We start from the raw sequence: 27813 nt of genomic DNA on the forward strand, positions 1-27813 counted from the left end.
CTTTTCATTCTTCCCTCCCTGACACTTGGTATTTTTCCCCCAAACGCATGACTTGGAAAACCACTCCCCCTCATTCATCAAGGCCTGCCTCAAAGGCCGGCTGCCCTTGCTCCCAGCCATCTGACCACGTTCCCTCCCCGTGCAAAGGTGACTGGCCCAGCCGCAGTCTGAGCCGACTGACCTTCTCCGCCTCTGGCTCACAAACAGCTTGCCAAGCGCTTTCAGCCAAGCGCAGGACAATTTACAACCAGAGTGGGGGCTGTCACGGTGCCTTTGATGCCTCCCTCAGGCCCCAGGCTCATTCATCACCAGCCTGGGAAAGCTGCAGGGGCCTCCGTGCTAAGGGCTGCTTCCATCTCCAGGCCGGCCTGAGAGCCTGCAGGACCCTGCGACCCACGGGGGCAGCAGGGGGCCGGGCACGCAGCCACCTGCCTCCAACCCACTGGGTGCTGGCGCCCTCTCCCTCTCTTCCACCTGCTCTCCCAAACTCCCCAGCAGAGACCACGCCAAAAGCCCTGAAGAAGGAATAAATATTCAGGGACACATGTTGTCAGAGCTGGTGGCACCACCAGTCCTGTTCTGTTTGGTTTGGACCCACCTGTGTGCTCCGGCATGGTGGGAATGGGGAAGGTGGTAAGGATCGGTGGCAGGCGATACCGGGTCAGGTTTCCCAGCCCCTGGAGTTTGCAAATGAGGCTGGGTTTCTGGAATAAAGATTTCCACCTCCTGAGGCTGCAGAGGAAGGAGCCCTTTTGTTGCCCCTCCTCAGATCCTGGCTTTCACGGGATGCCTGCGTGTTGGAAAAGCCCAGAAATGGGACTTGAACACTGTTTAGAGTTACCTTCAGTAATCAGTACAATTAGTCTAGTTACTGCCTGGCGTTGACCTTCAAGGCTAATTTGGAGAGATTAGCAAGAGCGGGACTCTGCATGGGCTTGCCTGGACAGTCTTGGATCATGAAACTGTGGTTTTCCCAGCCAACATGGAATGCGGTCCGCAAGCCTTCATGCCACACATCAGGGGAGCAGGGACCACAGCGGAAGTGCACCGGGCAGGGAGGAAATGGACAAGGAAGCTTGGAGACAGCACAGTCCTCGCCAGTCATTGATTCCCAGAGTTCTTACTCCTCAACCCACGCCCTCCACCTCTCAGGGTAGGGGAACAAAGAAGAGCAGGAGGGCCTAGAAGGGCAGGGCATGAGGACAGGAAATCCCCCATGCACTAGAGCCACCCAAGAATGCTAGGTTTAGATTTTCAAAGAAAGTAGAAGTGGGACTCTGCATGGCATCTCGACTCCATCCCCAGGGCCCAGGCTCAGTTAACAGAGGTGGGTCCATTTATGAGTGGAATAGCGTAGAAGTCACAGCCCGAACTACACGTGGCAACCAGCCCCACCCATCAAACAGACTCTGAGGTTAGGGGTGGGATAGAAACCTATCACATGGTCAAGGCTCTTACTGACTTGATCAGGGCCTCAGCAGGAAGCAGATGATAAATTAAGATGATTCTAGGAAGGGTTTAGTGGAGGGGCTATATTACAAAAGTGCACACAGAGTATATGGAAACCCCAAGGGATGGTGCAGTAGCTCAGGGCTAGTAAGAGTGGAGCTCCCTTACCTCCTCCAGGCCCAGAAGGGCCAGTGGAGGGAGCAGTTCCTGAAGCTAGAACAGAGATTGCCATGTGCAATCTGGGAACTCCGGGAGGTGGAGGGACTTCTCCAGCTGACAGGCAGGGAGCCAGCGGGGTAAATACCCTGACTTGACTCTCCCCTTCATTCTAGAGCTTCCCATTGGCCAACCAGAAGCTGCAGGGCGAGGGAGCCAATTGATATCCATATAGGTCATATCCATACTCCCGGGGCACAGAGCAGGGTGGGGAAGTCTGGAAGCTGGATCTGAAGGGGCAAATAGGGCCCATCCAAACAGGTTTAACTGTTTTGCTATCTGACTCCAGGCCACACTGATTTTTAGCTTCCTGCTGGGCACGCCAATTGAGAAAACAGGAAGACATTCATAAGCATAATAAAGGAATTTATAGTTCTATTGCTAACCCTCAACAATCTTTGTCCTTTGTCCTAGGGTCCTTTGCATGACCACACTATGGATTAGATCTGTGTCCAAAGTCACCTAGAGCTTAAAAAGTGACCTTGCAGAACCTGTCAAAGGTGACCTCAGAGGAAGACTCTCTCCATGGGGACACCTGAAAGGGGGACCAGCTCTGGTCTTCAGCCTTGTTCCAGATGCAGGCACGCTGTCAGCCAGCGTCACTGGGCAGGTGCCCTCCCACCCACAAGGAGCCACCTTCACGGTCCCGAGAAACTGGAGACTAGCAAGTAGGAAGCCACAGAGACGAAACCAACCCTGGGAACGACTCGTGTGGCATTTAGACAAAATAGCTAGTAGAGAGAGAGTGCTGTTCGCCAAAAGGCGTATTAACACAGAATCACGAGTGACTTTAAGTAACACTGAAGAGGTTGTGACACGAAGAATAGGTCAAAATGTACAAAATAACTTGTCTCTGCATTTTTTTCCCTTTCGGTTGCCTTTGGTTTCCTGGCAATTAAGTTGTGTAAGGTGAATTAGATGTTTTGCTTTGTTTTAAGTAAATACGTGGTGTGATTTATTCCTATTACTGGTGGCGTGTTTCTCGGGGAGCTCCTGGCTACTAATCCTAAGTCTCAAGTCTCTATTATAACGCTAACTAACAGCACCGTCTTGCCACGGGTGGCAATAAAGAAAGAAAAGGCACAGTACACAGAGGGTCTCTGTGGTATGCTTCACGAACAAAGATGAACATGCTATAGGAGAGAGCAAAATAAAAAATATATATATGTATTTTTTGCCAGAGTACGGAAGTGCAGAAGGGAAACAAGGAAAAGGAAAGAAAATGAAGAGAGGAAAGAGAAAAGGATCAAGAAAGGAAAACCAATCTCCAAAATCGGACACCTCAGGTGGGCTTCTGTTATTGAAGCATGTCCTGGATGCCCATGATTCTTCAGTTCCTGCCAGAGAAGCCAAAAAGTCGAGGCCCACTGAGCACTGAGGAGGGGGGCACCCTGCACGTGAATATACCTGAAGGTGGTCTTGGTGCACATGGCCGGGTTGTCATTAATGTCCTCTACGATGAAGGTTATCTGCATGCGATTCTCTTGACCCCCTGAGGGTCTGTCCTTCACCAGAACTTCCAGAGAAATGGAGGGATTTTGTCTTAATTCACCTGCATCTCGGTCTAGCCTGTGGGCCACTTGGATCGTACCGGTCACTGAAAAGGCAAAGGTGAGAACACGACTCTTTGGAGACTTGGAGGCAATTGGAAAGATCATTCTGGTGTGAGGACTGGCTTGCAGGAAGAATACCCTCTATATAAACACATTTTTAAAAAACTCAGGTAAGTTCCTATATTAGACATTGATTGGGATACCCAGCCTGACCTTTCCAGAACTTTTCACCTCAGACTTCAGGGCTGGGCCCCTGGCAGCAGGCCTTGCCCAGAGTTGACCAGACTGGTAGACAGCTGACTCCAGTCAGCTTGACCCACTGCGTTCTCTTATTGGAGAATGTGTCACCGAGAGACACAAGTCAGGTTAACAGTGGAGCTACTGATCAGAGGCCAGAACCCTCGCTGCCAAGGTGGATGGGGCAGCCCTGGTTCCCACCCTGTGACCCACCCACCGGTTCTTGTGGGATCCCCAGGATCCTGTTGCTAGGTATCCCTTATCTTTTTTTTTTCTCTCATGCCTGGTTTGGCTTGCCTTCATTTCTGTTACTTGCGACCAGCGTCTTAATAAAGTTGTTCCAAAAAACCACTGCATTTCTTAAAAGTGACATTTGCAATACTAGAGTGAACAGAATTCTAAACATGGTTGTCCATCCTTACATCATTGGCTGAGTGAGGCCCTCGATGATATGACGCTAGCAATGCTCAAGATAGAGCACAATTATTGCCTTAGCCTGCCTCTCCTGGGACCAGGCATCCTTTGCCATAAAGCCGATGGGGCAAATAACACACTGTTTTTCTGGGATTGTCCGATGCTGGGCTCCACAAAGTCATCATGTACAGTGAAGTCCTTCAGAAGGATGTGATAGGGGAGAACTTACGAGGTGGTATCGCCTAGGAGTGGTCTCTGGGGTCGCAGTCTTTGGTTTCAATCTGCTTCACACCCACAAGCTGTGAGGCCTTGGACAAGTCATTTACCCTGTCCAAGTCTCTCTCTAAGCCTTAGTTCCCTCATCTATAAAGTGTGGATTACAATAGTTCCCTGGGTTGTTGTGCTGGGATTTAAAATGGAATACATGCGGATCGCTTAGTATAGCACCTGGTATGTGCTAAGACCCCAATAAAAGATGGGTGTTCTAGGAGGGGGAAACTCTCCTTCTTGCACCGACATACTTAGATGGGAAGATAACTCCCAGCAGCCCAGCAGATTGCTCTAGATCGAGGTAGTCCAGTATGGTAACCACTAGCCACACGTGGCTACTCAGCACTTGAAATGTGGCTGATCCAAATTGAGATGTGTGGTAAATAAAAAATACACAGCAAACTTCCAAGACTTGGTACAATAAATGATAACATCAAATACGTCATTAATAACTTTAAGATATTGGTTACATGTTCATGACAATATTTTGGACATGTTGGGATAACTAAGATGCCTTACTGAGGTTAATTTCACCTGTTTCTTGTTACTTTTTAAAAATGTGGCTACTAGACTTAAAATTACATACGTGGCTCCCGCCCTGTTTATTTTTGGACAGTGCTGGTCTGGATCCTCTTTTCAGAAGACTTCCAGGTACCCTCAGGATAGTGAACTCATCCGTTGTTAGAGAGCCACTGCTTCAAAGGTGAAGGAGTGATATAGCTCGTCCCCTTGGGACCCTGTCCAGTTTCCCCGAGCCCTAAGTCAGCTGCTTTTAATGCATCTATTACCCTGGTCAGTTATGATACTCCAGACAGAAAGGCATGCCCCAGAACAGGAGACAGATAAAAATATTTGTGAAAGAATCCAAATGGCTGAATTAAAAGATGCACGGAAGTGTGTGTGTGTGTGTGTGCGTGACTTACACTGGTTGATCATGAAATAGCGGTTAGGGGTCGTGATGCCGTAGAGGAGGAAGCCGGTAAAACCTTTGTCATCGGGGTCCTCCGCTGTGATGTTGGCCACAATGGTGCCTGAAGCCAGCTCCTCGGGAATCGTGTACACTCGCGCCGGGCTGGAGCAGAAATACAGCAGACACAGCTCATTTTCAGGGGCATGGGAGGGTGGAGTCGGCGAGGTGGGTATTTTGGTTAGTGCTAAATATAGCACTGAGCTTCTGAAGTTGCATCCACATGCTCCAAGAAAGCATCAGCAGCTGAAAGGAGGCGGGGGGAGCGGCTTTTATGTTTCCAAAGATCACGTCCCTGCTGATGCCACCATGTACAGTGGCCTCGGCTCTGACTCCGCACAGGCCTGACACCGATTCGGATCGGCCCGGGCGTTCACATCTCTGATCATCAGGATACTCGGCCTATCCAGCCATCTCTCCCTCTCCAGTTCTTGTGCAAAAGCTCCCTGAGTGATTTTAAAAATCCATCTGGACAGGGGTGCCTGGGTGGCTCAGTCGGTTGGGCGTCTGCCTTCGGCTCAGGTCATGGTCCCGCGGTCCTGGGATCAAGCCCCGCATCGGGCTCCCTGCTCGGCGGGAAGCCTGCTTCTCCCTCTCCCTCTGCTCCTCCCCCTTCTTGTGCACGCTCTCTCTCTGTCAAATAAATAAATACAATCTTTAAAAAAAAATCCATCTGGACACAGTTTCCTGGCTCCCATCGCCTGGCTGCCACCAGACGCTATGGTAATAAACTATAAATACTTTTTATTTCTTCGTTGTCTTTTTTGTTTTGTTCTGTTTTGCCTGCAGAAGCAGAATTTACGCAGAGAACTTGTACACCTTCCTGAGTTGCATTTATCACAAGGTCAGCTCTCTGAACAGAGAAGTCAAGGTCACTGCCCTCCAAGGATGCCCTCTTACAAGAGAACCCCAAATCGCCAACTTACCCATCCTCCTCAGGCCTCCACTGCTTTGGGAACAGGCTGATAACAAGGCAGAGAGATTCAAAGTTTTAACCACACAACTTGGGTAAAATGAGTAATTTTGCATGCACCAAGGGAAGCTTATTGTTTAGAATAACCCTGCAGGAAATCCTTCTGCTGAGGGAAAATCATTTCAGTGGGGCAAATCATCACCCTCTGATTTACCAGTTTCCTAAGCTTGGATTTTCCCTTCCTTAAGAGGGGAACATTATATCTCAGGTCTAAATGATCGCATTCGTTTTGTGAGCTCAGAATTTTTCTGCAGTTCTGTCTCATCCTCCTCACAGGGTAGATGGGACCAGAGGGAAGAGAAAGGAGAGGGAGAGGGGACATCCAGCTAACATCAGACAGAGACAGGCAGAGAGAGGCTGCAAGCAGGCCCTCGCTCACCAGGGCTCCTGCCTGGGGCATGGGTCTGCCCCCCATTCCTGAGGTGACTTCCTGTCAGTGCGCTCTATTGGGGGGACAGTAATCTTGTTCAGGCCGAGAGGCCACCCCAGTGCTCTGTGCCTCTCCCCACCCAGGGCCTCACTGAGGCTGCCCATTGATCCACTTACTTGCCTGATCCCTTTCTTGGTGAATCTGGGCTGCAGCCCACCGAGGGGCAGGAATAGACAAAGCAGGGTGAGCCAAGGAGGCAGGGATGGCAGGAACCAAACCCAGAGCCGGAGGAGAGAGGGACGTAGCCCCAGCTCCCAGAGCCAGACTCAGCCCTTGCGTCCATTATGTGAGAGCCTCTGTTTCTAACATATTCTATTTTTTTCTTTGGTTACTTTGAATGGGTTCCATTAACTTCGAACAAAGAGATTGCTATATCTTCAGCCCTTAGCCAAGCTACTCCGACTGTGGTCCCTGCATGTTTCACAGGCCCCCTGGAGGTTCTGGATCTGAATGCAGAACTCAGGCCAGCTCCAGACTGCCGAATCGAGATCCGCGTTTCCCCAAGATGACCAAGGGATTTGTGTGCACTTTAAAGTTTGAGAAGAGCTCCTATAAGGAATCACCAGAGGTGACAACCACAGATACCCAGGCTGCCATAGGACAGAGAACACCTTGGGTGGAGAATCCCCTTCTTCCAAGATAGTGCTTCTCAGCTGGGGGTGATTATGTTGTTTGTCACAAGTGGAGGCAGGGGCTGCTACTCGTCTCTAGGGGGTAGAGCCCAGGGATGCAGCTACACCCCCTACAGTGCAGGGGTCAGCGCCCACCACAGGGAATGTCCACAGTGCACTGCTTAAGGCACCCCGTTTTGCAGGCTCATCTGCCCCCCCGCCGGGCGCACCAGGAAATCAGGTCTCTGTGAAGGGACCAGTCAGGCTATTGGTGAGTGCATAGCTCCTCGGGTATACCATTCTCTCCTTGGCTCACCTGATATTGAGCCTGGCAGAAGGCAAAAAATCTTTGGTTTATTTGGTCTGGGGACCCAAGACCCAAGTGTGTATAAAATACCATTTAACATAAAGGTGTGACCCTCAGCCCACAGTTAAGATCTATTCAGCCAGGGGCCCTGCAGCCACCCGACAGGGTCAAGCTCTGATATCACTTACATTCCCGTCCCCCTCCCGCCTGTTCCCTACTGCCCCCCCATAACACTGGATTACCAGGGCCCAGGGAGTCAAGGGCCAGTGGCCACATTCATGGGGAAGGGCATGAATCCCAGAGGATGGCTTCAGTATTACGGATGAGTATGCAGTAGGTGCATAAAAGTGTGTATGCATTGCGAGGCACCAGGTTGAAAAGGATGGCGGGTAAATACAAAAGAAACAGGCAGTGGGAGAGAGACAGCTCAAGCCTAAGGTGAAGTGCTCTGCTAAGGCAGCAAGCATTGTGCTTGCTACGGAGAGAGTAAATGTAAGTCAAGTACTTTTATAATAAGGTGCTCGACCGTAATAATAGCAGAATCCTCGAGTACACATCGGGAGTCCACAAAGCATTCAGATGTTTGCCACCACCCAGGGATAAAATGGTGAGCTCTCGACAACAGAAATAGCGCTCGCTTTGGTTGTATTAATTGTAGGACTTTACCAACTAGTAAAGATAGAAGAGTTGTTTCCACATTCTGCAGCTTTGCTTCACCCTCAAACTCAGTATAGCTGAATCAGTCTGAGGGTTTAATTGCATTAATTCTGAATTAAAGAATTTATGGTTCGTCCTGACACTGATTTGGAAGGAAAAGAAGGACCATGGCTCAAGGGAACCATGAAAGCCCTCAAAGTCAGTACCTACTTTGAAACCGTGCAGACTCTTGCAAACTGTGGTGGCTGAGGGACGAGGTCGACTCTATCCTGGGTGAAGTCAGGGCAGCCCCTCTGCCCCAGTCCTTCCAGGGACAGGCTCTTGCAGACCCATCCCTGCCAACATCCATGGGTCGCTGTTTGACATAAAGCCCAATGACTTGTTACGAAATGGTTAAACGGTCACACAGACCATCTCTCTGGCATGGAGCCTAACGGGATCATCTCTCAAACCAAAAAGGAGAACCAGAGTTCCAGACCTATCTCGGGGGGCCCCAGCAACCGGCCAAGGCCATGTTCTCTTTTTGCGGAGGCCAACTGCTTTCTTTCGGAAGACGTCATCCAAACCAGGTGGTCTGCCCGTTGGGAGAACTTATTTTCCCCCTGGCAACCCCGTTAGCCTGCTTCTCCGCCTCACAGACTGGAATGTGGGAGCGACGTGGCAGACGGCACCGGCTCACACGCAGCCGTCGCCTGCCCCTGCGGGTTACTCATGAGTCTGCATGGCTGTGTCCGCGAATACTTGAGTCTGAATCCAGGCTGGGATGTCCCAGCTATTTATAAACTGCCTGTGCCGGGCTCCTGGAGGATCCGGTCAGCAGAAGCGCATTGCGCCATCCTTCCAAGCTTCGCCTGGCCACGGGGCTCGCTGGGAAGCGTGGTGTGGGAGTGCACCTGCTGTTCCTCCCTCCACGTGGACACCCAGCCACTGGGCTGGAGACCGTGCACATCCAGAAGTTTCACAGCGGTGCTGGGTTTTGCCAAACGGCGCCAGCTTAGCCTGTGAGTAGGGTGGCCTTCACACTTCCCGATCGCAGAATACTTTTGCAAGCATTCTATGTGGTTCTGGGGCCCCGGAGGCTTTCTGTTGGTGGAGTCTCCTGAGCTGGATTTATTCACAGCCACGAAAGCAGTTACTGTCACTTACCAGGCAGGTGATTTTACCGGTTGATTCTGGCTGGCTCCTGAGCCCCCCTCAGCAGCTGGGGCAGGGGGAGTCTGGTAACCAGGAAGCCGGGCTGCTTGCAGGGTCGTTTGCCAGCTCAGAATCTCATCTTCCCCTCCGAAATCCCAATCTATAACAGGCTTGTCTCTGCTCTTTGTGCCTGGGCCAGCGCCAGGCCCATTCTCGCCGGCTACCTCACCTCCGCTGGATGTAGGAGTTCCAGACACAGCCACATCTCTTTTCTGGACCCACCATGGCGGGAAGAAATCTAGAACACCCCGCAGCGGGCAGGCCTCTTAGGCATCATCGAAAGAGACCCCTCCTCCGTCAGAGAGCGCACCAATCTGAGAGTGGGCTTTAGAGAGCCTTGATTGATGGCGCGTGCCCTAGGGTTTTGCTATTATTCGTGCTGAACACTCTATTATAGCAGTACCTCTATTACAACAGCGTATTTACCTTCTACACAGGCCCAGCGGCCAGCCCCACACCAGGGGCGTCGTGTCCAGCCCTGCTCCCCACTCCCCCCCGTACCCACCATCCCCTGGTGCAGGGGAAAGGGGAGTGAAGCTGGTGGCAGGGGAACATCCGGAGGCTCAGAGAAAGGACGCTGAAGATCTCAGGCCTCTTGGCTCTCCTCCGGGCCAGGGCAAAGGGCATCCCTCTGTGTTGTATTAAATGCTTCTGAGAAAGCCGGGCCACCCAGGAGAGATGGCAGCTGCGGCCCAAGGAGCCCGGCTCGCCCCCAGGCCTACCTGGTAAAGCGAGGGATTTCGTCGTTGACATTCACAATGTTCACCTGGAGCGTTGTGGAGGCTTCGAGCCCTTGGCTATCTCTCACTCCTGCAACCAGATGGAAACTGTCGGGGAGACCCCCCACCCCCGAGTGAGGGACTCAGGCTTTGCTGACACTACCTCAAAATGGAGTGGGGGAAAATGGGCTGGGAGGAGGGAGGGAAGGGTCTGCCCCTTTCTGGCCACCCTCCTACAGACGCACACATCGAGTCAGAGCTGCCGTGTTGACCCTTCCTTCCTCGTCTCTGCAAACCCACCCCTCCCCTTCTCTCTCTCCCTATAGTTGTTATTCCTGGCCACCATCTCCCCCCGGGGCTGCTCACGTCCGCCACGTTGCACACCCTGTCTCCGTCCTTCCTCACAGTATCCCTGCGGACGTGTATTACGCCCATGTGAGGAGACCAAGGCTCCCAGGGACTGAGGAACTAGCCTGGTGAGGTGAGCAGCCAAGGTCACCCTGTGTGTTTTTATCCTCAAACCTTGGTCTCCCCTCAGCTCTTTCCTCAGCCACCTGCTCGCCTCCCCCCGCTGCTCTGATGTTAGCACGCAGCTCTGACAGCTGCCTCTCCCACGCCAGAAAGGCACCTGAGGCAATCCTCCAGATTCCTGGGGACACTTCTCCCAGCCCTCCATTCTTATTATGTGGAGATGAAGATTTGGGACGGGGAAGGAGGCTTTCCAGATAATTGCCTTAGTCCCTCTTCCTTCTGGGGGCTCACTGCCCTCTGAACTCAGCAGAAAGGCAGAAAACCACTCGGGGCCTCCCTCGCGGCCCACAGGCTGCACCACGCCTGCTCCTTGACCCTCAGATAGATGGTACTTCAAGCAAGGTCATTGGCAAAGGCTACCTTTTGTGTCCTGCTTCAAAGTCAAATTCTGTCGTAGAGAAGAGGGTCCCATTAGCAGACATACTGAAGTTCACTGAGGGGAAGATCAGGAAATACTAAAAAACAAGGAAAAAAAAAAGAATGTAACTGAGAGTACCTATTCATCTTTCCCTGGGAGACTAGTTTGTTCCATTCCCGTTATATATTCTTGGCCCATGGAACATCCTTGATGCATCGGGATGAAGCCCAATGCACAGTTCTCAGTCTTAATGGTTCTTGAAGCAAGAAAGTTCTGGATCTGCTGGCCTGAGCCTCTGACCTGAGAAGCCACACCCTGAGGAGTTGGTCGCTGGATCCAGCAGGCTTCAGTGACAGAGCGAGGGTGAAGGCCCCCTGTCTAGGCACTCCGCTTCTGAGTCCAGTCCCCTTCTCCTTGTCACCATGTTCTCACTTGTGCTTCTTAGGATGATGTCTGGGGGTTGAGTCTAGGTCTTGGCTTTGACCCACACTATTTAAACAGGGCTACCATGCATTAGGCGATAGGATGATACTAGCATAAATAAGATCTGGTCTCTACCCTTAAAAGAACTTATGATATAGGAGGGTGCAAAAATGTTCACAAACATCATTCACTGACATGATGGCAGGGAAAGGGAAAGGGAAAGGGACAGGTGCGAGAGAGAAGAAACTCAGCAGGGCCTCAAGTACAAGTTGGAAGCTGGTTTGGAGTTACAAGGGCTTAGTTTTAGAATCCGATCTCAGGTTTATGGCCACTGGTGAAGTTTTTCTGTATCTTGGGGGTGTTGAGAATCTAATCCTTTATGGCTCCCAGTGCCCAGCCCAGCTCTTTTAATGACCCCCTGCCTGGCCCCACTTGCTCTGAAGGGAACACAGGCTTATTTGCACAGCCCCCTGAGGGCATCCCATGGGAGGACCAACCCCGTGCTATCCATGGGTGCTCATCAAGATTGCTTCCTTGTTGCCATGATGATGTCAACGAAGCAGGTGAAGGACCTGGGTCAGAAGAGCTGAGTCCAAGTTCTGGTCCTCGCCACAGGACCTGGGACAAGCCCCTCCCTTGCCTGTAATATACGGACGATACCACCAACTGCTCCTCCATGTTACTGTGAGGATTACATCAGAAGGCACGCTGGAAAACGCGAAGCACCACAGCAACGCGCAAGGCTTACGTGTTTGTAGCCATTTGTTCCAAAGGGCTTTAAGGTTTGAAGGTTTCGTTATTTCCTACTAGGATGAGAGATGATCTATCCTCAAGGCCTTAGATCTCTGGATCAGACAATCAGTGGAGATTTTGCAATTGGAGCCACAGCCCCTGAAGTCTAGAATCAAAGGAAATGCCAACCAAGGCTTCCAACCCAGCGATTTGCTATGTTGTGTGATCGCAGCTAAGCTCCCCACAGGAGAAGAGAGAATACACAGAAAATAGATTAACGATCTCATTTGGGGCCATTATAAGGTTTTTAACCATTTTCCTAATTGTAATAAAACATACTTTTACACACAAATTAGGAAAGACAGAAAAATATAAAAAAGAAACTTAATAAGATTAGTCACCTATAAAATCTTATGATTTTCACAAAGAGCCCCCTGTTCTTTTCTATGCACACATATACCCTCCAAAAAAAAAAATTGAGATGATAGTCTAGTCAAAATTACATTCTCTTCATTTTTTGCCTTTGTGCTTGAGCATTTTCCCATATTCTTAACTCTTACCTCACCGCCTGGTTGGTTAATGACGGCACAGCTCTCTAGTAGGGCTTACTTTGCTAGGTCTTTCTTGCTGGTCACTTAAGTGGTTCTTACCCATTTTTAAGTGGGAATATTTGGGCAACAGCAAGGAACACCTTTCTTCCAGCCCCTCCAAATTGTATAAACAGCGTGGCAGCACTCAAAGGTACGATGTTTAAGTCCCAAGGCCCCCCACCGTCTCCCCAGCTCACAGCCTGGGCAGCACCTCCCTATATACACAGAGCCGTTCTGTGCCTTTGAGCTGAGCCTTCCCTGCAGAGAATCCTCACATATCCACAGATCAGAGGCTCAAGCTGGATGTGATGGAATGGCAGGGCTTATAGACCCATGGGGGGCATTTACTCTATGCCCCTGGATCGGGATGCCTTTCCAGTGTGTTTACTGCTCTAGGGGATAGGTCCCCAGTTCTGGTTAGTCTCAAACAGGAGAAAGCCTCTGGCTACAGAGATGACAGACAGACCCTGCTCTCCAAAAACTGATGGGCAAATGACAGAACACACAAGGAAAATGTGGGAGACCTGCTCAGAGGGAGACTACATAGGATATGATGGGAATGGAGGAGGGGGACTTAGCCCCATCTAGAATAGAAGAGTCACGAATGGGGGTGGCTGAGTCAAGTGCGGTGGCCCTGGAGCCAGACTGCTCAGTCCGAATCCTGGTTCTACTCCTTTGCAGCTGTGAGAGCTTTTGCAACAAAGAGTAATAATAACAGTGCATGTCCAAAGGGTTATCACTTAAAGTTCCAGAACAGTGCCTGGCACATGGTAAGCCCTCAGTCGAGGCGAACTACCTCTGTGGGTTAGAGTGTAAGATCCACGAGGGAAAGGGCTTCATTTTACTCATTACTACATCTCTAGTGCCTAACACATAATAGATGCTCAATAAATATTTTTCTCTATCAATACATATTCATTAAATGTTAAATATTGGGGTTTTCTTCTTGCCTATTTCCCATTGGAGACCAGCATTCCCACCTTAAAGAATTTTAAAACAAAAAGGCAACAACGAAAATCTTGCCGAATTAAAAAAAAAAAAACCCAATCTGTTTTACTTTGGTAAAGCGAGGCTGGATTATGAAGTCTCCCCCAGTTCCGCCTACTTCTCAGCGAGCAAGAAAAACGAAACGGCAGCCAACAGAAAGGGCGCACGGTTGTAGACTCAGGAACATGGAGAATTTCTTTTTCATTTTTATTAAGAGGCTGATTTCCTGGAATCCTGATTTTTTTTTTCTTTTAACACCAGGCTAATTTCCTTATCCCTGAACCTATGAGCCTGTGTTAATGGGAATAGCAGTTTTGTACTCAGAAAGGAGATAATATCCATAGACTAAAAATATTGTGTCATGTGGCCATTTGCCAGCAACTCGGGAAAGCTTTCTGTAAAACCTGGCATTCTCTTCCCTTTTTAAAGGCTTGTTTAATCAAAGCTGCTCCCTTGATATTCATTCTTGGAAAACAGAAATTAAATAGAATGAGAAGCTGCTGCAGCCCCTCTCTGAGCCACCACCAGCTAAGAAAAGTCCTGAGTAATCAGATCAGTTCGGTTCACAAATGCTTGTCAGACAAGCGCCGGAGTGTCCCCGCTGGGAATATTCCTTTACTGCCACCCCAGGTCTCTCTATTTGCAGCCCCTTTTGCCAGCTACAGTTTGCTCAGGGACACAAAGGCTTCAGGGTGGAAGACAACAGAGCCTGAGCTTCCTGCCCCATTCCCCCTTTATCGTGTCGCTAGTGTCAGGAGAAAGGAGGGTGAGAGGAAGCTGGCCCAGTTTCCTGAAATGTCAGGCTCCCTGAGGGAGAGCACGCCACCTCAGTGGGGCTCGCTCACTGCAGCCCGAGCCACAAGCAAATCGCGATCCGACTTGTGCTGCTTGGCAGCTATCCATGGCTTTCAGGCCTGCCGTGGAATCAAGCGACAAGATTTCAGCCTCCAGTCTCCCAAGAACAGAGCCGTCAACTTCCAGGGGCCAAGTTTCCAGGGAGAAGGAAGGACCTTTATTCCTCCCAAGGCCAGGAGTGCCAATGGCTCAGCAAGCCCCCAAGATCATGCCCCCAACCTCCCTCCACACCCCCCCACAGAGGACTCGCAGCACACACCATCATCTTCCAACCTGCTTATGGCCGGTTATAAATACAAGGCCACGTTCCCGCTGCATTTTTTCAGTGTAAGGTGAATATTTTATAAAAGTCTTGATTCCTCTTTCTTCCCCTGTCCCACCCCTATCCCAGCTCAGAGATAGGTGGTGGGGGACAGAAGTAGGAGGGAAGGGTGTCTGGGAGAAAGAAAAAAAAAAAACCATAAAAAATCCTACTGCAGCCCTTAACTTGGCTTGGCTAGTGCAGTATTGTTATGAGGGTGAGCTAAGTGGGTGATAGGCAAGTATTTGAATGTTTTTGAGAAGAGCCACATTTACAAATGAAAAATGCTATGGGTATGTAATCCTTTACTGGTAAAGCTACCAAGGATTCGACCCTCTCATACTTTCTCATTCCTTTTCCATAACCAGCCTGGGTCCTATTCTCTGATTCAGGCTTCACCGATCTTCAGGAGAACACTCCCCATCTATCTGAGGAAGTGTCTCTCCCAACATACGAACAGTCATCAGGGGTGATGTATGTGGTACGGGAATTGTCCAAAACCACTGCTTTTTCCTTTCTTGAGCATTTTAACAAGAAGAACCTGGAGTAGAACTCGTTTTGCAAGGACTCCTGAGTTAGCAGACAGATGTCATGGGGCATTGAACAAGTGATGTACATCTGTGCGTGTGTGCGTGTGTGTGTGTGTGTGTGTGTGTGTGTGGTGGGGTAGGGACATGTGGGGAGCAGGAAGGGCGTTGTCACTCAGGAAATCAAGGGGACACCAAGAACAGAATTTGCCAGAACAAGGTAGCAGGGAAGGAGCAGGGTTTGGGCCAGGAGACCTGGGTTCCCCCTGGAGTTCCAGGGCCCAGGCGATGGCCTCAGCTCCTTCCCTCATCCGGAAGCAAGGGGCTGCTCAAGGCACCTGAAAAGTCCCATCCAGCCAGCACCAGCAAAAAGGACCACTTTATTTCCAGGAAGAGGGAAAGAACAGCTCGCCGCCACATCTCAGAGCCATGCACAAGACGGAGGCAGGGAGAGGCTGACTTCCCCCATCACCCTCCTGGTAGCCCAGCTAGTAGCAAGGTCATTGCTCTTTTAATTTCATCCTTTGTCTGCCCTGGTGAAGACAAAGCACATTTCACTTTATGCAAAAGTCCTTCCCTAATGGAAAGGCCAAGAGAAAGCTCCTTAATGGAGGAATCGCTGCGCTAGATCACTTTGCCTCCAGCTGCGAAACTGATTAACGTCCTGAGAGTCTCCGAGGAGGCTTCGCTGCAGTCACGGTGGCCTTTTCCGAGCAGAGGGGGAGGTGGAGGGTGGGAGTTGGGTGGAAGGGGGTTGGATCTCATTGAACCTCCTTCAAGAGGTAGGGAAAGCGCTGGGGGAGGGGCCCCAGAGAAGGAATGCCAGTAGATACGATTATTCACAGACAAGCCAATCCGAGCCCAGTATTAATGCATGCCTCCACCTGGACTCCATCACAACACAGAAGGCGCCCAGGGAGGGGGAGCCGATGCTGGATCCAAGCCTGCACCCTACAACCCAAGCCACCAGCCATGGGCACCTGTGACGACTGAGCATTTGCAGTGTGGCTGGTCTGAAAGGGGGTGAGCTATAAATTAGTGTAAAGGACACAATGAGTCTGAAGACTTACTACTAAGAGAAGGGAGGTAAAATATCTCATGAATCATTTTTATGTTGATAAGGTGTTGAAAGGATAGTAGTTTGGATAAGAGTATTTAAAATTTAAGAAGTGTATTAAAATTAATTTCACCTGTTTCATTTTACTTTTTAATGTGGCTACTGGAACATCTAAAATGACATACACAGGCATCATTCCTAACTCGCGTGCCAGCTCTGTTGGGCAGTGCTGGTCCAAACAAAGTACAACTACGTGCTTTTAAAACTTCTTTGGAAAGAGGGAGCAAATACCAGTGGTTTCTGCATTAGCCCCACTTTTATGTTATCTGCGACACGGTTTCAATTTATTAAGCTGGATAGGGGTTGTAAGATTCAGCACTTTAAGGGAGCTGGGGTTTCTGGAGACGTCCTAGAGCTATTGTTTAATTCATCCTCCCTCCTTAGTGGTTCCCACCAGCAAGGCAACTCCTTGGAACCCACCAGGAAAGCTGATAGGCACAAACCAAGCCAAGGTGGCTTTACGCACATGCTTTGGTGCTTTGTTCTTGTTCTGGTTTGGTTTTGTTTTGTTTTCTTGTGGGAAGTCACGTATTTTCTTCATCAATTTTGGGCAATCTGAAATGGCCATCTTCCCCCTCCACCCCCACCAGTGATTCCAAGGTGATATAAGAACTGCTGATAAGTCAGAACAGAGTTCACATAATTGTCTTGCGGATCCCACCTTCGCCAGGTAGACAGTTGGCCGTGGTCCTGGTGGCAGGGGAGCCAAGAGTCTCCACCATCCCATTTCAGACTCTTCCCTCAGGACCGCCCTAGCAGCACCCAACTAGCTGCAAAGTGCCCTGACCAGACCAGCCGCCAGATACTTTGACTATCACCCCCCAGATCCTTCAGATCGCAGCAGCACCAACCTAGCACCCTTAACAGTAGGCTCCCCTCTGATTATGGTGCACAATGCCATTTCTTCAAACACTGCTTTTCTGAAGCCCCGTCTTAAAGGATGGGGTCCCCAAACGGAGAGGATCCTCAACAGCAAGGGTGTCATGGGCCCCATTCCCATCTTTATAGGTGCTATAGGTCACTATTCTCATCTAGCCTCGATCTCACCCCAGGGTTCTCCCCATGAATTCCGAACGATGCCGTACTCAGTGCCATGGCTGACAAGCCAGCCGGCCACAGAGATGACATGGTTTATGTCACGGTAGCCCCAGAGACGGCCCCTGTGTCGTTAGCCTTACACAGCAGCTGACGGGGCCCTGGGCGAGGGTTTCTGCCATCGTCTTCTCCGCTCCGAGAGGGAGCCCTGGCTTTCCGGAGGGCGGAGCTCTGAGGGCATGGCACTGTGAGTTCATGCGTGTTCCACACTGCTTCACCTTGTCCTACTCCTGGTCCTTGGCCTGGAGTTGGTGCTGGTCTTGTCGCCCCCAGCTTGCGGGCTGACCCCCGCACAGGCAGGTCGTTGCCCACCCGGCTGGCGGGAGCCCCTGCGCACAGGGTGGGGCCACGCCCCCTTCCTCTGGCTGTTGCCCCCCTCCGCTGTGGGGCCGCTGCTGGCGTGGGGCCCGCAGGAGCCGCAGTCCTGGCGATGGGCTGGTTCCCGGGGCACACACTGACCCCATTCGCCCCGCGCCAGTCCCAGCTCTTGGGCAGATCCGATGAGGACAGGTACTCATGAGGCCCGGGGTATGAGTGGCGGGGCCCCGCAGGGCCAGTGGCGGCCCGGCCCCGGCCGGAAGAGCAGCGGCCGCTGCCGTGGCTCCCGGCCCCGCTCTGGTGTTTCAGTAAAGCCTCTGCTTCTTTCTTCAGTTCAGTGGTTCTCGAAGGGTACAGAGCGTCAGAATCACCTGGGAAGTCTGTGTTCCAGGAATCTTTTTTTTCCCCATTAATATTAATTTTTAAAGTACGCTCCACGCCTAGCAGGGAGCCCAGTGCCGGGCCTGAGCTCACGAACCTGAGATCAGGACCTGAGCTGATATCAAGAGTTGGCTGCTTTAACTGTCAGAATCTGTGTTTTTTTAAAAGCAGCCTACATTGAAAAAAAAAAAAAAAAAGCAGCCTACGTATATTCTCATGCAGGGGCCTGAACACCTTCTGAGAAGCCCTCCCAGCCATTCTGACCGAAAGACTCACCCGAGGGTATTTGGCAAATATGCAGGCTCCCAGGCCCCTCCCAGACCCCAGGACCGGAAAGTCCAAGAGAGAGACCTGGGAAATTTGGGAAACCATGTCTTAAAGTGGTGGTTCTCAGTCCCCGCTGTGCAGGAGATTCAGCTGGGGGCTCAAAAAGCCTGAGGCCTGGGTCACACCCCAGGACAATCACATCAGACTCCTGAGGGTTGGGACACAGATGTCTGTTGTTTTTTAAAGTTCCTCGGCCGGTTTCAATTTACAACCATGGGCTTCAATGAGAAGCATGGGTTTGGTCCTAGTAAATCAACCCATCTCCTTTCTCCTTATATAGAGCAAAGTATGTCCTTTCATAGCTCCCGAGCGCCCAGAATAAAATGTCTAAGCACAAAGGTCACACTGTGTCACTTCCTAAACTGTTGAGTACCCTTTTTTAGTCTGAGAAGGGTTCTTTCTAGATTGTGCTCCCTGGCCCTCCAGGCTGGCTGTTAACTTTCTTGCAGTTGTTCGTGCAGTGCCGGCGTGAAAGACTTCATTAACACTCTCTGCTGCATCGGACGCGCCCCACCCCAAATAACTCCTAAAGCCACTGCAGAAACCACAGGTGCGGGCCCCTAGATCCAGGTCCCAAGCCTCTGCTCTCAGACCTCTTTGGATGGCACTACATTTTCTTTTAAGGGAGCAAGGCCTGCTGTCTTTGCTCCCCGCCTGGGGCCGCTTCCCTTCCAGAAAGGGTAACAACCTGCTTTTTAAAGGGGCCGCCGTGACCTTATTCCTTCTGCATAATTTAAAGATGGAGATTTAAAAAGAAACATTTTTCTTGACACTTGAGATTCCTTCCACTTGGCTTCCACTCCATCTTGAATGAACTTTATAGTAATTATCTTATTGAATTATAATAATTTGGTCTATGCATGAACGTCTCCCACCCAGACTGTAAACTTCTTGAGGTACAAAGATGGCTCTTACTCATCTTTGTGCCCAAAGTATTTAATAGAAAGCCTGGCACATAGTGAATTCTTGGTAAGTGCTGAAGAGAACTCAATGTATAAATGAGATACTATATTTTGGGTTGCTGACCCATCTGGAATCCCTTCTCCCCTGGTTACCATCAAACAACACCGGCCAACCCTTCTGGCCAGTGAGAAGTAAACAGAAATCCTCTGGGTAGGGCCTCCAGGAGGATCTTTGAGATACAGACTGGGCTGGCCTGCTCCCTTCACCCTGTACCCCTTCCTACTTTTTTTCTTCCCTTCTTCCCGCCTGGAACTTAAAGGTAAAGCCTGGAGATGAATAGCAGCCACATTGTAATCATGAGGTGAACAAAGAGAGGACAAAACCAGCCCTGGACCTCCTGCCCACCTCTGCACTTCTTGTTAGGGGAGAAAAAAAAAAAATCCCACACCTGCCACTGTGGTTTTCTGTTATTTTGAGACAAACATATTTATAACTGATATAACAAGGATGTTATCATAAGAATACATTTAAAGCACCTCGTATTGTTCTTAGCACATAGTAGAGACCCATTAAGTGTTTGCCTATTCCACTTATTCATGCAAACAGAACCTTGAATAAATGATTTTGGGGACAGAAGGGTCATCTTCTGATAAGAAGAGACTATTCCCTAACTCAAGATGTGTCTGCTAATTTGAAAACAGCTTTGTTTCAGACCCTGCGGACCGTATTATATGGGTCCTGGAGGTTATTTCCAAGGCTCACTTCCTCCTGTAAGAAAAAGTAGCCGGGTCGAAGCTGCAAATCAAGCCCCAGCAGCAGAAACAGCCTCCCGGTGTTACCAATTCCCTGAGTGTCGTATTTCAAGTAAATGCTTCTCCGTAAGGATGCCTGCTCCAAGGTTAGTAGGCTGGCTGGTGTGGGCTTTGGTTTTTTTCTCCAGCCTGGGCTGCCCAACTGCAGGATGCAGGAGCCGCTTGGGGGGACAGAGCTAGGAGCCACAGCGTCCTGGCCCAGGGACAAGCTGAGAGCCTCCTTCACCTGAGGGTTCGTGGTTACAAGAGGTCCACTGATAACTGCATGAAGGAAATGGATTTAGAAGGAAGAGAAGAGAGATCAGCTGTCTCAGACTGAACCATGAGGGAACGCTCCAGGACCTGGCCTCCGGTTATTCTCTGTGGGATTCCCCCCCCCTTCTTTGGAATTTCTGGGATTCTCTTTCAACTTTTTTATTTATTTTTTAACTTGGCTCCAAGTAGCTTGACGTCATCTCTTGAAAAGGAAGTGTTAATGCCGGCCTTTGGGGTACACACTTTTTGCTTACTTTTAAAAGAATACAGCTGGATTTTTATCCCCTTGGAATTTAAAAATACTGAGCAATTTCAACATGCCAAGCACTGTGCTAAGTGGTCTTGTGTGCGTTCTCTCATATTTAGAATTCTCCAGCTGTGTAGGTGCTATTCTTCCATTTTATAGATGAAGAAATGGAAGCTCAAAGAGGTTAAGAACATGTCCAAGCTCACACAGAGCCACAAGTCTAATCTGGGGTGTCTATGTCTGGAGCTCCCTTACCCATTCCGACATCCCCCGTCCTCTATGCTGTGGCTGTGGACAGCCTATTCTTCCCCTCACCACTGCCCAAGCCCCTGGCCGAGGCTCCAGGCTCCCGTGTCAAAGACAGCACGGAGAAGCCCGTCTTGTTTATCAAGGAGACTTACACTGAGGGGTATGTTTCGGCTTGTGTCTTCTGGATCAAAGGCCTCAACCTGGTAAATGAATCCCGGGTTTGCTCCTTCCAGTATGTACAGGTCTAGACCTAGATCAGCATCCAAAGTGGAGGAAGAGGCATTTTATTAGATAAAGCAAATAAGGAATTACAGAACCAGGACAGCCGCACCCAGCCAAGGAGAACCAAGCACATTGGCATCATGGGAAGGAGGGATGCAGGAATGAAGGCCAGGCGTCAGCCCGCGGGCCAGCTGCAGTGAACAAACCGCTTATGGGAATTTATAAAGTACTTGAGGGGCCAAGCTGGGATCACATCTTCCCGCATTTCCTCCGCTAAGAGGTGATCTAGGGGAGGAACCTCCGTGTGAGGCTGCTCCCTGTTCCTGATTCACTTTCATGTGCAAATTCCTCCAAAACCGAGCGGAGGTCTCCTATTGAAGTGCACTTAGCATGTCGGCCAAAAGGACTTGCAGCAGGATTAAGGGAGAGGGCTGCAGAGGCTCCGGAAGGGGACCAGAAATTGACTTCATCTCCTTCAGAGTTCTGGGCAGCCAGGGGGAACCCGGCACTTGGCACCACCAGCCCGGTCTGAGGGGCTGCCCCCCTCCACTCTGGCCTCTCCGAGAGCCCGTCCTTCTGCGGGAGGGCTGGGAATGTCCACGTCAGCTCACTCTTTGAAGCCATGGTGCTGAGGGCTTATGTTTTCTCCTTTATCGTCATAACCCCCGTGCGTAAGTATTGCAATTCTTTCCACTTTACAAACGAGGAAATAGGCTCGGGGAAGTTAGGAGGTCTCAGCGAGGAAGGAAGTGAGAGCATAAAACTTCAAACCCAGCCTGTCTTAGATCGGAGCTGCAGCTCTCATTCACCTTTATCACTGCTCGTGCTTTCACTCAAAATGATGTTTACTGGGTTCTCACTCGGTACCAGACACTGATCTATCCATGCACTGGGAACATAGCGGTTCACGGAACACAAAACCCCGCTCTTGCAGAGCTTGCACGATAGTGGGACGATACGGACAATAAAATAAATGAGCAAAATATGTGAACATTACTGAGCAAGGTCCTGGAGAAAATCAGGGAATGGAGTGTTGTGGGTTGGGTTACAGTGTGAAATGGAGTAGTTGTGGAAGATTTGCGACACTTGAGTCTAGATTCTTAAAGAAATGAGGATGGTAGAGATATGGGGGAAGGGGCAAAGAGCAACTGCGGAGATGCCAGCGAGGGCAAGGGTGGTACGGGGGCCACAGCGGAGGGGGTGGGAGGAAATGTGTGGAAGAGGACAGGGTGAGGGTGGGAGGGGGCCAGATTTGATGGTGCCTTAAGGAGACTCTGGCTCTCCTCTTGAGGGAGATGGGAAGTTCTTGTGGGGTTTTAAGCAGAGGAGTGCCTTGATTTGACTGAGATTCAACAGGATCTTTCTGGCTGCTATGCAGAGAATAGATGGACAGAGACAAGAGCAGAGCAGGGAGGCCGGTTAGCCCACCATCGCAATAATCCAGGCGACACATGACTACTGACTTGCACCGTGGTGGTGTGGATGGAGATGCCAGGGAGCAGTCAGACTGCATAGACTTGGAAGTGGCACGATTTCCTCATGGATTTGCTGTTGGGTGTGAAAAGCGGAAGAGTCAAAGCTGACTTCGAAGCTTCGAAGTAGCTAAAATGGGAAAGACAGGAGAAGCAGATTTGGGGGGGGAGATGGTGGGGGCCAGGGGTGGAGTGGAAGTCAAGAGTTTGATTTGGGGGCATGTTACATTTGAGATGTCGTGTTCTGACACCAATTCTAATGTGTGGGGGATTTTCCTGCACCGCCAAGCGATCCTTTGACACCAGCTGGGGGTTCTACAATTCAACTCAATTCTGATACTAGCTACCCAGAGACAGCCTTCATATTCCACAGACCAAGGACTCAGCCCCACGAGACACCCCCAACCCCCACTTCAGACACCAATTTCAAGTTCAGGTTGTTCCCCATGCCTCTGACCCACGAGCTATAAATCTGAGTTTCCCACCATCCCCTCTTTGGGTTCGATGAATTTGCTGGAGGGGATCACAAAACTCAGGGAAATACTTTACTTCCTAGATTACTGGTTTATTACAAAAGGATATAACTCAGGAACAGACAGATGTAAGAGACGCATAGGGCATAATGTGGGGAAAGGAGCACAGAGCTTCCATGCTCTCTGGGCACACCACCCGCCTGGAAGGGCAAGACGGTTCATCAACCTGGAAGCTCCCCAGACCCCATCCTTCAGTGTTTTTATGGGGCTTAATTACATCGGCACGACTGATTACATCATTGGCCATTGGTGATTGAGCACCATCTTTACCCTCCTGCCCTCCACAGAGGTGGGGGTGAGGTGGAGTGCGGGACTGAAAGTTCCAACCTTCTAATCACATGGTTGGCTCCACTGGTAACCGACCCCCACACTGAGGTGACCTGGGAGCATCCAAAAGTACCTCACAAAATCCCACATGCCTATTAGACATGGCAGACAGAGATGTGGGATAAGACGACTGGATATTGTTCCATGCTCATGGATTGGAAGAACAAATATTGTGAAGATGTCAATGCTACCTAGAGCAATCTACACATTCAATGCAATCCCCATCAAAATACCATCCACTTTTTTCAAAGAAATGGAACAAATAATCCTAAAATTTGTATGGAACCAGAAAAGACCCTGAATAGCCAGAAGAATGTTGAAAAAGAAAAGCAAAGCTGGCGGCATCACAATTCCGGACTTCAAGCTCTATTACAAAGCTGTCATCATCAAGACAGCATGGTACTGGCACAAAAACAGACACATAGATCAATGGAACAGAATAGAGAGCCCAGAAATGGACCCTCAACTCTATGGTCAACTAATCTTTGACAAAGCAGGAAAGAATGTCCAATGGAAAAAAGACAGTCTCTTCAACAACTGGTGTTGGGAAAATTGGATAGCCACATGCAGAAGAATGAAACTGGACCATTTCCTTACACCACATACAAAAATAGACTCCAAATGGTTGAAAGACCTCAATGAGAGACAGGAGTCCATCAAAATCCTAAAGGAGAACACAGGCAGCAACCTCTTCGACCTCAGCCGCAGCAACTTCTTCCTAGAAACATCGCCAAAGGCAAGGGAAGCAAGGGCAAAAATGAACTCTTGGGACTTCATCAAGATAAAAAGCTTTTGCAAAGCAAAGGAAACAGTCAACAAAACCAAAAGACAACCGACAGAATGGGAGAAGGTATTTGCAAATGACATATCAGATAAAGGGCTAGTATCCAAAATCTATAAAGAACTTATCAAACTCAACACCCAAAGAACAAAGAATCCAATCAAGAAATGGGCAGAAGACATGAACAGACATTTTTCCAAAGAAGACATCCAAATGGCCAACAGACACATGAAAAAGTGTTCAATATCGCTCGGCATCAGGGAAATCCAAATCAAAACCTCAATGAGATACCACCTCACACCAGTCAGAACGGCTAAAATTAACAAGTCAGGAAATGACAGATGTTGGCGGGGATGCGGAGAAAGGGGAACCCTCCTACACTGTTGGTGGGAATGCAAGCTGGTGCAGCCACTCTGGAAAACAGTATGGAGGTTCCTCAAACAGTTGAAAAGAGAGCTACCATATGATCCAGCAATTGCACTACTGGGTATTTACCCCAAAGATACAAAAGTAGGGATCCGAAAGGGTACGTGCACCCCGATGTTTATAGCAGCAATGTCCACAATAGCCAAACTGTGGAAAGAGCCAAGATGTCCATCGACAGATGAATGGATAAAGAAGAAGTGGTATATATATACAATGGAATATTATGCAGCCATCAAAAGGAATGGGATCTTGCCATTTGCAACGACGTGGATGGAACTGGAGGGTATTATGCTGAGCGAAATAAGTCAAACAGAGAAAGACATGTATCATATGACCTCACTGATATGAGGAATTCTTAATCTCAGGAAACAAACTGAGGGTTGCTGGAGTGGTAGGGGGTGGGAGGGATGGGGTGACTGGGTGATGGACACTGGGGAGGGTATGTGTTCTGGTAAGCGCTGTGAATTGTGCAAGACTGTTGAATCTCAGATCTGTACCTCTGAAACAAATAATGCAATATATGTTAAGGGGAAAAAAAAAAAGAAGAAGATAGCAGGAGGGGAAGAATGAAGGGGGGGAAATCGGAGGGGTAGACGAACCATGAGAGACGATGGACTCTGAGAAACAAACTGAGGGTTCTAGAGGGGAGGGGGGTGGGAGGATGGGTTAGCCTAGTGATGGGTACTAAGTAGGGCACGTTCTGCATGGAGCACTGGGTGTTATGCACAAACAATGAATCATGGAACACTATATCTAAAACTAATGATGTAATGTATGGGGATTAACATAACAATAAAAAAATAAAAAAATAAAAAGACGGCTGGATATTTAAGTCAGGAGCTTGGAGGAGAAGCTGGACTAAAGTGACAGAGGTGGAGGTTGTCAGTATGGCTCAAAGTCATGAGCCTGGGAGAGACCATGCACGAAGTTACCCTGTGCTCAGTCCTTTATATTGTCCCAGCTCTGCAGCAGACTCCAGTCACATACTGCTCTCCGGGGGTCCGTGGGGAGAATGAACACATCAGTTAATGACCACAGCACACGGGGATGAGCTTCCGATGGGCTCGGCCCAGCTTCCTCCAGAACGACCCCCTCGCGAGGTTCCTGAGCCTCAGTTTCCTCCCCAGGACTGAGAGAGGCCCAAGAGAAACCACGGAAGTGAGGGGCTTTGTAAATTGTTGGGCATCATTTTGGGGAGTCCTGTGCTGGAGGACATTTCATTTATTCCCTGCTCATTAAGCAGCTGCCTCTTATAGGCAAACAGCTGCTTGTTTACTTACTTTTCTGTTTTGCTTTGTCCCCCAGGGTGCCCCCTGATGCCACCGTCTGGGCTGCACTGCACAGCCCAGTGTATCTTACCTTTTGCCAAGTTGCCTTGGAACTGAGGTGGCTCGTTCACATCTGTCACCTGGACAGTCAGGATCTGGAGGTCGGTGACACCGACATCATCCTTGACATAAATCTGCAAATCAAATACGTTTGGTCCTGTTTCAAAGTCTAGTTGTTCCATCCCAGTGGTGACAACCTAAAAGAAAAGGCAGAATTCTTAGTAACCATGTGAAAGGAGATCTGTTTTGTATGCATGCATTTTGCAAAGGGACGTTACTAGGAAGGAAGCAACCAGCATCCTGGAAACCATCTTTCCCCCACCATCAGAGGAACCGGTTGTTTTGCCTTAGTCCTTCCAACATAAGCCCCATGACCTTTTTCCAAGGGGACTCCTGTGCGTGATGCTGCTTTTCAGAGGAAAGAAAATATTTAGGCGACATCCTGGTTCCATCGACTGGAGATAGAAAGCCAGGAATTAAAACCCTGTCGCTGCTTGGGGTAGGCACCCAGACAAGCCCCTTAGCAACTCTGAACATAGTTGGGCTTCCTGGGCTTTAAGAATAAGCCACTGCACTTTCCTGGGATTGCTGTTAAGTCACATCTTGACTCGGCTCTCCGTGCAAATTTTCCCAAGGCCACGACCGTGAATAAACAAGGGAAGGATACATCTGCAGAAATAAGGAACAATATATACTTACATCAACAGCCGGCTCAGTGTTTTTGTGCATTTCCACACATTCTCCCGCTCGTGGAAACTTGTCTCCTGCACTATAAGTGTTTTGGAGATGTGGGAGGGACACCAAGAACCAGGGCCAGAGAAACATCACTGGAATTGTCAGCAGGAACCCGGCTGGCCCACGATGGCCAGAGAAACATCACTGGAATTGTCAGCAGGAACCCGGCTGGTCCTGCTGAGGCTAGCTGGAGGCCAACTTGTGACCTCCCGTGCCTACATGCATACTCCGGCCACCAGCTTAGACCGCCGAGCACCCAGAGCCCTTTGGGACCTCAAGGACTAAATTTCATAAATGTCTTAATTATGCTAATGGAAATTTTGTTTATTAATACGACTCAGGCCAGGCAGGCGTTCAGTCTCCCGCCCTTAGGAGATCGCTTAGCTCCAATCTCACTGTCACGGCTGAACTTTGGTGTGACCTTGGGAAAGTCCTTTGCCACCTTTCCCTGATTTTGTTTCCACGTGATTATAATTAGGGAAATACTCCTTGCCCTAGTTAAAGAGCTGAAGTACAAAACATGGTCTTATAACAAAACGCTAGAAGTGCTGACTTCTAGGCAAAGTTCATTGTGAGCTGTGTGTAGTCAGGGAAGGCTTCATGGAGGAGGTTATGTGAGATCTCGATTGGTTGAGAGAAGACAACCACAGATGGGAACGAGTGCATGCAGAGGAGGGTTGAGAGAAGAAATGAGGTAGTCTCGTCTCTGCCTGTGAGCAGTGTCAGCCTGGCACCCACATACGTGAAGATGACCTGTCTCCCGTGCTTGGCATGTAGCAGGCGAGACCTCTCTGTGCTGCCGTTCCCCACCTCTAACATGCAAATAATAGCAGCACACCGCATCGTGGTGCTGTTATGGGGATTAAATAAATGAATTCACAAAATGTTTAGGGGGATTCCTGGCATATGGTCAACGCACCATAAATAGGAGTTGTTATCATTAGCATCATTATTATTAACCCTCCTTACTTTCCCCGGGCCCCC

General features: G+C 49.7%; 1 protein-coding gene across 1 annotated transcript in view; it reads right to left on the minus strand.

Annotated features, from left to right (window-relative positions):
- Positions 1–27813, minus strand: part of CDHR3 (cadherin related family member 3) — a 59327-nt gene that overhangs the window by 20503 nt on the left and 11011 nt on the right. Inside the window, 6 exon segments of the mRNA XM_036067408.2 lie at positions 3073–3262; positions 5063–5211; positions 10001–10105; positions 10889–10983; positions 21158–21255; positions 26126–26291. Coding sequence (XP_035923301.2) covers positions 3073–3262; positions 5063–5211; positions 10001–10105; positions 10889–10983; positions 21158–21255; positions 26126–26291 — 803 coding nt within the window.

The sequence above is a fragment of the Halichoerus grypus genome, chromosome 12 (genome assembly GCF_964656455.1).
Source record: "Halichoerus grypus chromosome 12, mHalGry1.hap1.1, whole genome shotgun sequence".
NCBI classification, from domain to species: domain Eukaryota; kingdom Metazoa; phylum Chordata; class Mammalia; order Carnivora; family Phocidae; genus Halichoerus; species Halichoerus grypus.